Source organism: Euprymna scolopes, chromosome 9, assembly GCF_053919585.1.
Source record: "Euprymna scolopes isolate OS-2025 chromosome 9, ASM5391958v1, whole genome shotgun sequence".
NCBI lineage: Eukaryota > Metazoa > Mollusca > Cephalopoda > Sepiida > Sepiolidae > Euprymna > Euprymna scolopes.
This window is the reverse complement of record NC_136490.1, coordinates 139,588,731-139,602,076: the sequence shown is the minus strand read 5'-3', so window position 1 is coordinate 139,602,076 and position 13,346 is coordinate 139,588,731. Positions and strand designations below refer to the sequence as shown.

The 13,346-nt window shown below is 39.2% G+C and overlaps 1 protein-coding gene across 5 annotated transcripts in view; it reads left to right on the top strand.

Moving 5' to 3' along the window:
• The window catches only part of LOC145284875 (acetyl-coenzyme A transporter 1-like), a 91,978-nt gene that overhangs the window by 54,190 nt on the left and 24,442 nt on the right, over positions 1–13,346 (top strand). For all 5 annotated transcript variants that reach the window (XM_080133897.1, XM_080133900.1, XM_080133901.1 and 2 more), the window contains exon 6: positions 5,378–5,498. In XM_080133897.1, the coding sequence (XP_079990023.1) occupies positions 5,378–5,498 (121 nt within the window). The remainder of the gene's footprint in view (positions 1–5,377; positions 5,499–13,346) is intronic.

Below are 13,346 nucleotides of genomic sequence, written 5' to 3'. Positions count from 1 at the left end.
GTCCTTTCTTTCCCTCCCCCTTTCTTCCTGTCCTTTCTTTCCCTCCCCCTTTCTTCCTGTCCTTTCTTTCCCTCCCCCTTTCTTCCTGTCCTTTCTTCCTCCCCCTTTCTTCCTGTCCTTTCTTCCTGTCCTTTCTCCCCCCCCCCTTTCTGTCCTTTCTTCCCCCCCTTTCTGTCCTTTCTCCCCCCCCTTTCTGTCCTTTCCTCCCCCCCTTTCTATCCTTTCTTCCCCCCCTTTCTATCCTTTCTGTCCTTTCTTCCCCCCCCCCTTTCTTCCTGTCCTTTCTTCCTCCCCCCCCTTTCTTCCTGTCCTTTCTTCCTGTCCTTTCTTCCCCCCCCCCCTTCTGTCCTTTCTTCCCCCCCCCTTCTGTCCTTTCTATCCCCCCCCCTTCTGTCCTTGCTTCCCCCCCTTCTGTCCTTTCTCCCCCCCCCTTTCTGTCCTTTCTTCCCCCCCTTTCTGTCCTTTCTTCCCCCCCTTTCTGTCCTTTCTTCCCCCCCTTTCTGTCCTTTCTTCCCCCCTTTCTGTCCTTTCTTCCCCCCCTTTCTGTCCTTCCCCCCCCTCTTTCTGTCCTCCCCCCCTTTCTGTCCTTTCTCTCTCTCCCCCTCTTTCTGTCCTTCCCCCTCTCTCTGTCCTTTCCCCCCTTTCTCTATGTCCTTTCTTTCCCCCCCCCCTTCTCTATGCCCCCCCCTTCTCTATGCCCCCCCCTTCTCTATGCCCCCCCCTTCTCTATGTCCTTTCTCCCCCCCCATTTCTCTCTGTCCTTTCTCCCCCCCATTTCTCTCCGTCCTTTCTCCCTCCCCCCCCATTTCTCTCCGTCCTTTCTCCCCCCCATTTCTCTCTGTTCTTTCTTCCCCCTTTCTTTCTGTCCTTTCTTTCCCCCCCTTTCTCTATGTCCTTTCTCCCCCCCCCTTTCTCTATGTCCCCCCCTTTCTGTCCTTTCTCCCCCCCCCTTCTCCCCCCCTTTCTCCCCCCTCCTTCTGTCCTTTCTCTCTCCCCCCTTCTGTCCTTTCTTCCTCCCCCCCTTTCTTCCTGTCCTTTCTTCCTCCCCCCCTTTCTGTCCTTTCTTCCCCCCCTTTCTGTCCTTTCTTCCCCCCCCTTATGTCCTTTCTTCCCCCCCTTCTTATCCTCCCCCTTTCTGTCCTCCCCCCCCCTTTCTGTCCTTTCTTCCTCCCCCCCTTTCTGTCCTTTCTTCCCCCCTTTCTGTCCTTTCTTCCCCCCTTTCTGTCCTTTCTTCCCCCCTTTCTGTCCTTTCTTCCCCCCTTTCTGTCCTTTCTTCCCCCCCCCTTATGTCCTTTCTTCCCCCCCTTCTTATCCCCCCCCTTTCTGTCCTTCCCCCCCCTTTCTTCCTGTCCTTTCTTCCCCCCCCCTTTCTGTCCTTTCTTCCCCCCTTTCTGTCCTTTCTTCCCCCCTTTCTGTCCTTTCTTCCCCCCTTTCTGTCCTTTCTTCCCCCCTTTCTGTCCTTTCTCCCCCTCTCTTTCCCCCCCCCCTTTCTGTCCTTCCCCCCCCCTTTCTGTCCTCCCCCCCCCTTCTGTCCTTTCTCCCCCTTCTCTCTGTCCTGTCTCCCCCCCCTTTCTCTCTGTCCTGTCTTCCTCCCCTTTCTCTCTTTTCTGTCTTTCCCCCCTTTCTCTCCTGTCTTTCCCCCTCTTTCTCTCTGTTTTTTTTCTTTCTCTCCCTTCTTTCTCTCTGTCCCCCCTTCCCCCTCCTCCTCTGTCCCCCCTGCCTTTTCTTCCCCTTCTCCCCCCTTCCCCCTTCTCTCTCTTCCCCCTCTCTCTCCCTGCCTTCCCCCTTCTCTCTCTTCCCCCTCTCTCTCCCTGCCTTCCCCCTTCTCTCTCTTCCCCCTCTCTCTCCCTGCCTTCCCCCTTCTCTCTCTTCCCCCTCTCTCTCTCTTCCCCCTCTCTCTCTCTTCCCCCTCTCTCTCTCTTCCCCTCTCTCTCTCTCTTCCCCTCTCTCTCTCTTCCCCTCTCTCTCTCTTCCCCTCTCTCTCTCTTCCCCGCCTTCACCCTCTCTCTTCCCCGCCTTGACCCTCTCTCTTCCCCGCCTTGACCCTCTCTCTTCCCCGCCTTGACCCTCTCTCTTCCCCGCCTTGACCCTCTCTCTTCCCCGCCTTGACCCTCTCTCTTCCCCGCCTTCACCCTCTCTCTTCCCCGCCTTCACCCTCTCTCTTCCCCGCCTTCACCCTCTCTCTCTCTTCCCCGCCTTCACCCTCTCTCTCTCTTCCCCGCCTTCACCCTCTCTCTCTCTTCCCCGCCTTCACCCTCTCTCTCTCTTCCCCGCCTTCACCCTCTCTCTCTCTTCCCCGCCTTCACCCTCTCTCTCTCTTCCCCGCCTTCACCCTCTCTCTCTCTTCCCCGCCTTCCCCCTCTCTCTCTCTTCCCCGCCTTCCCCCTCTCTCTCTTCCCCGCCTTCCCCCTCTCTCTCTTCCCCGCCTTCCCCCTCTCTCTCTTCCCCGCCTTCTCTTTTTTTCTCCCCCGCCTTCTCTTTTTTTCTCCCCTGCCTTCTTTTTTTCTCCCCCGCCTTCTCTTTGTTTCTCCCCCGCCTTCTCTTTGTTTCTCCCCCGCCTTCTCTTTGTTTCTCCCCCGCCTTCTCTTTGTTTCTCCCCCGCCTTCTCTTTGTTTCTCCCCCGCCTTCTCTTTGTTTCTCCCCCGCCTTCTCTTTTTTTCTCCCCCGCCTTCTCTTTTTTTCTCCCCCGCCTTCTCTTTTTTTCTCCCCCCTTCTCTTTTTTTCTCCCCCCTTCTCTTTTTTCTCCCCTTTCTCTTCTTTTTGCCTCTCTCCTTTTCCTCCTTCCCTCTCTCTCCTTTTCCTCCTTCCCTCTCTCTCCTTTTCCTCCTTCCCTCTCTCTCCTTTTCCTCCTTCCCTCTTGCCTCTCTCCTTTTTTCTCTTTCCTTCCTATTTCTCTGTCCTTTCCATCCATCTATTTCTTTTTTTCTTCCTAGATACATGCAAAAAGAATTTAGCACTTAAATGTTGATTTCAAGTCAAAAATATCATTGATTGAGATTTTGAAATAGAAACTAAAATGAAATTTTCAGTAAAAATAAGATTAAACCACCTGCCATGGATGCATGTATATAATATTGTGTATGCGTATAATAGAAAGGGAGAGAGATAAGGAATAACAAAGGGGAAGTGACTTTAATTGAACTTTAACTGATGGGTTTTTTTTTTTCCATCTTCTTTCTTACTGACTTTATAGGAGTAAGAGTGGTAGATGGCGAGCAGATTATTTTATAAATTGGAAGAAAAAGAAAAAGGGCAATTGGAAGTCTAGCAGCCAACCTTTTTTTTTTTTTATCTTTTATAGTGTGATGATTTTTTTTCTTTACAGACCATTAAATATTTGAATTGTAAAGAAATTGTTTGAAGATGTTGAATTGAGAAATTTACGATGAATAAGAGAATAGAAATGATAGTCAACAAAAATGCCCGCTCATGAAAAGAAAAAAAAAAAAAATCAGTGAAGACTTTCTTGTTTCAGGACTATTGATCAGTATATGAACATGTTTGATATTTTTCAGATGAACTCTATCTGCATAAGCATTGTTGTTGTCTTGATTTTTGATCATTATTTGTAATGATTTAAAATTTGACTTCGTTTTTAATTACCATTTTGTGTATGTTTCTTTTTCCAATGATCCCAGGTTTTGTATTCCACTGTTAACCATATTGCAGAACTCAGGAAATTCCCTTTTGAGCCAAACTTTCTTGTAAAATATAATTATGTGAGACATTTGGATATTAATACAAACATAACATTATTTTTATCCACACGTCATAGTTAATGTGGTGACTTTGTGGACTCTGTGGTGAACCCTGTTTGCCTTTGAAAATCAAACATTTGTAATTAATTAGCCAATCTTTAGTCCATCACCTTACAGATGCTAAAACTTCTGACCGACCAACAATATGGATTTAGGCAAGCCCGTTCCATGGCAGACATCCTAACTGTAATCTCTGAGCGTATATACCATTCACTTGACAAAGCAGGGGAGGATAGAGCAGTAGCTCTAGATATATCTAAGGCTTTTGACAGGGTATAGCATGAAGGTCTTCTCAGGAAAATCAAATCATACGGTATCACTGGAAGAATACTTAACATAATCAAATCCTTCTTAGATAAGAGAAAAATCCAGGTTGTCATTGATGGTCATACATCTAAACAATATGATATAAATGAATGCGGGAGTGCCTCAAGGGTCTATCCTTGGACCTCTATTATTCCTGATATTCATAAATGGCCTCCTTGACAAAATTGTCTGTGAGATGGGTATATATGCTGATGACACCACGCTCTATAACCGACATGACAGGAAAACAAATGAACACATATCTAGAGAAATGGCAGAAACACTAGAGGACAACCTCCAATCTGTAGTGGAGTGGGATCAAAAATGGATGGTCACATTCAATGCTGCCAAGACTAAACTTGTTTCCTTCAATAACTACAAGAAACCTTTTCTACCACCAATAGCAATGGCCAAATAATCTTTATCTGAAAGTACATCTTTAAAACTCCTCGGCCTAATGTTCACAGGAAACATGAGTTGGAACAATTACATTGAAAGCATTGTCAGGGCCGATGCGAAGAAGGTAGGTTCTCTCTACCATGCTAGAAAGCTACTAATGCCCGAAAGTATCCTATACCTCTATAAGGCCACCATTCACCCATGTATGGAGTATTGTCATATTTGGGCTGGTGCATCTGCTACTAGTCTCTCACTCCTAGACAAGGTTCAAAAGAGAGTTGCCAACCTAATAGGTCCTGAACTGTCATCTAAGCTTCAGCCTCTGTCCCATCGACGAAATGTAGAATCCCTCTGCCTGTTCTACAAGTATTTTAATGGTGAATGCTCTGATGAACTGCAAGCACTTGCACCCCCTCGACGTAAATACCCTCGACAAACAGCAAAATCCCGCCCCTTCACAGTTGAGATCCCTAGATGTAAGAGAGCCTTCTACTCCAGTAGTTTCTTCCCTAGAACCGCTGGAATTTGGAATTCCCTTCAGAGTTCCTGCTTCCCCAACTGTACTGACATGCAGAAGTTCAAGTGTAACGTGAACCGACATCTTGCTGCCCAACTCCCCACATAGTACCCCTGTAGCTTACATCAAAGTGGCAATGTGCCTGTTTTGGGGTGAAATTGTGATAAAAATAGAAAAAAATGTTGTACTACATACAGCTATTCTCAATTTATATTTTATCCAGGTTGTACTATCCCTCCGTTCCCTCTTATCCAACTTTTTTTTCCTCCCTATTTCTTTTTTTTTCTCTTTAATTTACCATGTAAAATGTTAATTTAATTTTTTACATCATTACTTGTTTCTCTTCACTATAAAAAAAAAATAGTTGATTATTTAAACTTTCTCTTTCATTTTAAAGATTATTAATGGCCATTCCATATGCTGGACTTGTCTACATGGCGTCCCGGGTGGCACTGGAGGTTGGCGTTTATCCCATCTATTTTTATGTTGGAGCCATAATGATTTATGCCTTACATCAGGTATGTAGTTAACGTGTGTAATAACTCATTTGTATTATTTGGATTATTCAAACGACTGGTCTCATCTTGAATATTATTCACACAACTTTTTTTTTTTACTCGGGAATCACCACTTGTCAAGGCTCAGAGACCACTTGAGAATAAGGGTTAAAGAGTGTACAGTGGAAGTGGTAACATGTTCTGATTCCGTCAGCCATGATCAAGTAGAAGTCTTGAGTAATTTACAATTTTATTCTTTGTATCGTGCACATTGGGGATTGAGCATTCAACCCCCAGAACAGTATCACTTACAGCTGAATGTTACCTAATGCTTTATCTTATGTCCTTGTGAATAATTCTAATATGAATTTTGGGAACTTTAAATGTGTTCTTGTTTTTAGATGTACAGTCTTACTATTTATCACTAAACGTCACTAATTACTTTATGATAACTCTCCTGTCAGTTTCGAGTGTGACCACTTCCTTTATTTCACCCCCTCTCTCCCCCACCCCCTCCTCAAATTGTATGTGTTCGAAAGTGACTTTTCAGGCCAGCTAAACTAAGACAGATTTTGCCACTGAATGGGCAGTTTTGTTTGCAGTGACATTATTGGGGTGCAAGATAGGTTTACGCAAATTTACGCAAATGGCTTTTGATGCCAGTGAAAGATAAGCACAATTTTCCACATATGTAGTTTAGTGTGTTAACTTTGTGGATTCGGTGCTTGATCCTGTTGCCTTTGTGAATCAAACATTTGTAAGCACTGTATTGCATACAGCTATTCTCAAAGGATTTTATGTTTTTGTGGATTTGTTTCTGCCACTTCTATCTAAAACCGTTTTCGTATTTGTCCACAGATAGTCAGGACTTTTTTGCATAAGATTTTAAATTTCTTCAGTTTTGATGCATTTCTCTTTCTTTCTCACATTTCACTATAGAATAATTGCCTTAGCAGATGACTGTCATCAATACGCACAATGAGATCAATCCATCGAGGACAACTTTTTATTATCATTTGCAGGATGCTTAATGGCCTTGCTTTTCCTAATACTTATGTATCTGAGACATAGGACTGTCATTTGATATGGAGTATCTGTCTTGGGCACCATTGATTGAAGCTCTCAAGAAGTTTTAGTTGGTGTTTATAGTGTCCATGTTTAGCTTGCATACAGAGGGGCCATCAAAACACCTACCTTATACACAATGATTTTCGTAACTTGATACTATGCTGAGACCACACAGAGAGTACTGCTTAGATTTACAAAAGAGTGCACAACATCTAATTTATTACCTTCAACGAAGACATTAATAGTTGATTCCACATGAGGCAATCCAGGTACTGACTGTCTTTTTTTAGGTTGATTTTTAAACCAAACGAGTTACATGCAGATACAAAAGGGTTCATAAAGCAATGCAACTCATCTTCTGAATTTGAAACAATATCAGTTATCCATGTAGAGCAGCTCCCTCACAAATGAAGAAAAGGTTTTTGTTTGAGAAAGTAATCTACGGATATTATATACACTGCTAGATGTCCAATATCTGATGTAAATACCATCTGAGTTTTCATGGAAAGCCATGAGAAAACTATGGCAAAGTAGTTATGAATAACACTAATGCAGAAATGCCACCCTGTTTGACCCCATTGTTGATAGATATTTCCTCAGATTAAGTTTTGAGGAAACTTTCTAATCTTTATTCTGTCATGAAAAGAATGAATCAGACCCACAAATCTCATGGCAGCCCTCCATAACATCTTTCAAAGAGTTGATCTATGTATGGTGTCAAAAGATTTTGATAAGTCCATGAAACATTGGTACAACAGAAGATTTTGTTCTTTGTACTTCTGAAAATCATATCCACAATGCTATGATATGCACAAAATCCACACACTGTTATTCTGGTTGTATTTTATTGGCATGTGAACTAATTTATGTAGAATAATCCTCAAAAACGCCTTTCCAAAAATACACAGCAAAGATATGCCCTTAAAATTGCTGCAGTCTGACTTCAAACCCTTCTTATACAACAACACAAGTATTGTATCTCTTCAGTCTTGAGGTACTTCACTTCCCCATACATTTTGGATGACTTGCTTCAGGAGAGCGATCATTTTCTTACTGCTGTTCTTAAGCATCTCAGCTGTTATGCCATCCATTCTTGGCACTTTGTTGTGTTCATTTTACTCACAGCAACTTTTATTTCGAGAAAGCACTTCATCAAAAGTCATGATTGGTTCATGTTGCTTAATAAGATCCGATAAAGATTCATCAACAACTGGATTGCGATTAAGTAGTTCACTATTATGTTCACACTGTCGCTTCTTGATATCTTCTGGTTACCTCTGTACCTGTAGCAATATTCACCATGGATGGGTTAAGCCAACCATAATAGTATTAAGCACATCTCGCATCGAAGCCATTCATCCTTGTCGGTCGGCAGCAGAGTCGATGGTATTATCCATCCGTTCACAGTTCCAGCGATGGACGCCAAAAACTCAAGGATCGGACATGGTCTCCATATCTACTTTTACCATCGCAAGTAAAGGTCTTAAGTTGGCCACTTTGGCACTTCTTCCAACCAGTGGGTGAAATGGGTGGCAACAACTGATGGACAAACTCATCCCCCGGCCGGGGCAGCACATGACCAAACCACCGGAGTCTCCTTTTCAGCAGAGTTTCCTCCAGGCCAATATCTTTTGGTTGTCTCTGGTGGTACCGTCTTTTGATTTGAGAGAAGCAAAAGTTGATTGCTGCAGCTCATAGAGCTCTTTGATTATTTGATAAAACAGTCTTCAGTTTTTGCTGTTTGCTGCAAGTTACGGTTTTTCTGCCTTGAGCTACCACTGGTTTTGAATTTTGCACATATGTGTTTGTGCAATTTTTTGGAAATTCTTGTATATTTTTGTAGCTTTTATTTTTGCTTTTGCTTGGTTGGATAGATATATGTACATTGATTACTGTAGGGTTATTCCATATCGAATCACTTCACCAACACTATCATAAGCATTTCAAAATCATCCACCTCTAATAAATAGCATGAAACTATGGTTTACTGAAGAATACAAAAAAGCCATCCACACTTAGATAGTTTAAACAAATCACAACATAAGAAATTTTAAATCAATTTAAAAATTACAAAGCTATATATCGACGTACCATTAAAGAATCAAAACAAAAGACCTGGTGCAACTACATATCCAAAATAGACTCAAAGATCAGAGAGGTATGGAACATGATTAGGAAAATTGAAGGAAAAAATAATAATCCACCTTTCATATACCTCAAAAACAGATATTCACTAAAAAGGGAGATAATTTTGCCCAAATTTCTTTTGAAAATCACAGAAAGATTTCAAAAGACTTAAAATAATATAAAAGATGAAAAACCTGGATTTCAAATCTTAAAACACCAAAAATTGCAACCAAAATTCACTTGAAAAGAATTAGAAGAAAGCCCACAATATAGCAAAAGGACCTGATAAAATTCCATACAATTTCCTGAAAAAAAAATACCAAACTCTCACTGAAATATTTACTCAAGATATACAATGAAATATGACATACTGCCCAAATCTGGTAATAGACAATGATAATTTTAGTTGCCAAACACAACACTTTAGGCCAAAACGATACTAAGTCATGCCCAAAAAGCCCATCAAACTTAGAACCAATAGCACTAACAAGCTGCATTGGGAAAACATTGGAAAGAATGATAAATACCGGACTACTCTGGTTAATAACTAAATAATCTGAGTTTTTCAAACACAGAAGTAGAACTGATCACTTGATTTGATTAGAGCCATTTACAAGGGAAGTCTTTATAAAAAAATACATCTAGTAGCTATATTCTTCAGCATTGAAAAGGTATATGACACTGTGGAAACAGTTTTGAAAGACCTAAAATAATTAGGACTGAAAGAAAGAATGTCAATATTCATCCAACACTTTCTACAAAAGAAGCATTTTAATGTAAAAATTAGGACAATGTTAAAAATGAAAATAATACTATGTTGTATACAAGTCTTATCAGTTTAAATGGAAATGACAGCTGACAAAAAAGCAAAAAGAGCTACAGAGGAAAAAATTTCTAACAATAAAATACTACACACACACTACAAGCATAAAATAAAATTAAAAAAAAAAAAATGATCACCAACAAATGGCAAGAGGAATGGAATCAATATGTAAACAATAAACTAGAAAATATTGAACCAATCCTTGGAGAATGGCACACTAAAAACAACTCTAATAGAAAAAGAAGAGTTATGCTAACTTAATTACACATTGGTTACACTTGTACAACATGTTTGTACCTCCTGGAAAGCGCCGAACCCTATTATTCACAGCTTGCCAGGAGGAACTCACTGTCAAGCATATATTACTAAAGTGGGTTGACTTTATTCAATATCGAAAGAAATACTATCATGAGTCCAACCTTAAATATCTCTTCAACAATATAAAATCATCCAAAATAATACTTTCTAAAATAAACTTATTCATCAAAATATAAACCAATCGCCACAATTTAGTGCACATAACATACCAAAACCATAATATAGAACCATGACTAACTGGTACTCAAATGGAATTGAATAAACCATAACAAATGGTTTACTACACATCAGCAGGTGCAGCATTATAAGATAACCAACTCACTCAATAAACAAAAAATATTAGAACTTAGAAACCTACAAAATAGCTTCCCATGGGCCATTAATCATAAGTAAACAAACAAACCATATCAAGTCATTCAAATGTTTCTAAAATTTTAGTTGTAAATATTAAAACAAGATAATCCTAAAAATTTGAGCTTTTAAGTCCAAGTGGTTCAGAAAATATGCTATCTTAAAACAATTCTTCAGAAAACTACAGCATTAAAATTCCCTTTTTCTTTAATTGGTAATTGTAGAATTACCTATCTTGGATTGCTGATTTCAAATATTTAAGAAGGCTTAATTCAATAATTATTGTTGCTTTTGTCATTTTTATAATATAAAACCTTTAAAAATACAAACTAATCTAAATTGGCCATGGATGATCTTTTCCATATTTAATTCCATATCTAATCATCCAGACAAAGTGACACTCTTGGATATTGACCTGACGAAACTGAAACGTGTGCTAGTCAATGATTATGATAATTCAAGCAAAAAAGTGTTATTAGCTAAAATATGCTTTAGAATAATCAAAATATCTAGAATAAATATTTATTTTTACATTTAATAGTTCCCAGGAACGTTAACTGATGTTAGTTTAAGTTCCATGTATCGAGTTAATAATAGTATAAACAAAGATACGTGACAAAAAACTGGCAAGGATTTTTAGGCTACATGTAGTGATGATGCAATGGAAAAGATAGGTTTTTAAATACAACAGTGTGGCAATGAGAGAGAAGTTTGATATGCAACATGTTAGCAGGCAGATAGGGTTTTTGGATAGTGACATTTATGGAAGTCAGAAGAGGGCGACTTAGAATAATGTAGTCATATACAAAGCATGCCAACTCTGAAAAGGAACCCAGCAGGAATAAATTAAATATCCATATATAGTTCCGATCTTGGCATTTTCACTTCTTGGAGAAAAGCACTTTTTATTTCAGGACGCATGAAATAAAAGATTTGAGGTATGAACTTTTGCTGGTATTCCCACTGACAACGATGTTCATCTCTTGTTTAAACCCAGTCAATAAACCATTAATATATGCATACACTCATCAACACACAGTGAATACTAGACAATCACGGATCACAATACAGTTAAGACAATCATAAAATGTTATATGTACTGTTATAAATATACACTAGACGAATCACATGCCACAAAACGTATAACACTCATAAGTTAACAGACTCGTTATATATACACTGACAATATTGTCGTATACACCCACCAACTACATTACAACACCTACTTTGTAGATTTTAAAAAAAAAATCATTAAAATAAGATGATTCTGAAAATTTTAGCCTCTAACTCTAAGCAATTAAAAAATATGCCATTTTATTTTTCAAGATTTTATGTGAAATGAAATTCATAGTGTGATTGCAAAATTTCTTTATTTTCAATAAAATTCAAATCAGATAATAGAAAGTCATCGAAATTTGCACAGGATGATGAGGAATAAATGAAAAAAAACCCCCAAAAACTAGAATTTAGTATTAAAAAAATCCTGATTGGTTTGAATGCGTTTGTGAACAACTGAAAACTTGGAGAACTATCATTTAACTCCACAACTTGTTTATTCTTGATGATGGAATGACTAGCTTGTCATTTCATTAGATCTTGTGCTGAACTGGTCAGAGATGATGTGTAGGCAAAGAATGAAGCCGACTCCATCCGCTTAAGGTGAATGCTTCATCAAGAACAAGATATATGATTGGTAGTTCTAATTTAGTATTTTATTAGACTGGGGTTGTTCAACGGAGAGAAATGTAAATGGTTATACATTATTAGCACCGTAGATATGATATTCACACTCGGTCATATAGTGGCTTTGTTGCTATCTGTCTACTGAAGTATTGTTCTGTTCGGTCTTAAAAAGTTCATACTTTCTCTATGAGAAAGAACAAGTTTATTGCTAATTACCTAAAACATCTCTACCCGGAATACCAACAGGACTGCTCAAACAGTTTTCATAGACTAGAATGCGCTTTACCTATTGCATTGGCTTATCGAAACCTTGTTAAACCTTGTATCGAACCTCTCCTGAAGAGGAAGTAAATAAAGCTACTGTTGTAGCTGGAAAGAGTCTTTTTTTTTCCTTTTCTTTTTAATAAACGTTGGTTATTAGTGAACTATCTGTCCTTATAAATTCTATTGATACTAATACTGTTTTTTGTTTTGTCTTTTACATGTTATTTTGTGATATTGTCTTTTGAATATTTGATAATATTGGTATTGTCTCTTAATCTTATAAAATTCTTCAATTAATATAATTCAATAAAAAATGCATTTTAGATAAAACACTGTACTTTTGTGATATTATCGACGCCGTCTCCATGCCTTGTCTCAAGTGTTGGAAAGTAGAGGAGAAAGAGAAAAAAATGTGACAAAAGAATGAGGAAATGGCTTTATCGGCAGAACAAGGATAAGAAGTTGTTCACAAATGCACACAAAAGAAGATTGCATGGGATTGTTGGTCAAGATATGGCAGTGAATGGGAACAAAAGGACCGGATATGTATTCAGTTATTTTATGGGTGGCAATGGGTTTTGTGACAGCTCACGATGGTTGGGTAAGTAAGGTTTGCTGACAACCTGGGGTTTGTGATGGTTAATGCCAAATTACAGTTAATGACAGTTGCAAGTTTGACACAGTTGAATGTAGGTTGTAGCTCGCATAAGATCAAGAGATTTTTAGGAGGAAATGAAATGATCTTCTGACGATCACGGCCTTAACAATATATGTAAATGTGAACCACAGCATGTAGAGGATCGATGGTGTCACACACACCCAAAATGCAACTTATATTTGCAGAATGTGTTGAAATTTGTGTTCTTTTTTTTGTTTTTATAATTGTGAGCCAGTACACTCCCTTGACTGTTGGCAATGTGTGAGAGACAATACGGCCAGAACAAGGAGAGAAAATGAAAGAGAAAACTAAGGAAACAGTGTTAGGGTCGGTGATAATTGAGTGGAATAACACGTGGTATTACATTTGCATGTCATTTCGAAATTAGTAAAAATTATAAAATATAATAAAGTAGATCTACTAGAACTTTTTAAAAACAAAGAAACAAAAAAGAATCTGCTATTTTCTATTTTGAAGTAGCAGATTTTAATTTAAAGCAAGGGAGATAAGTGGTCGCAGAATTGGTTTCTTAAGCATAGTTATTGTGTGTGTGCGTATAAAAGCAGACATAGAAAAA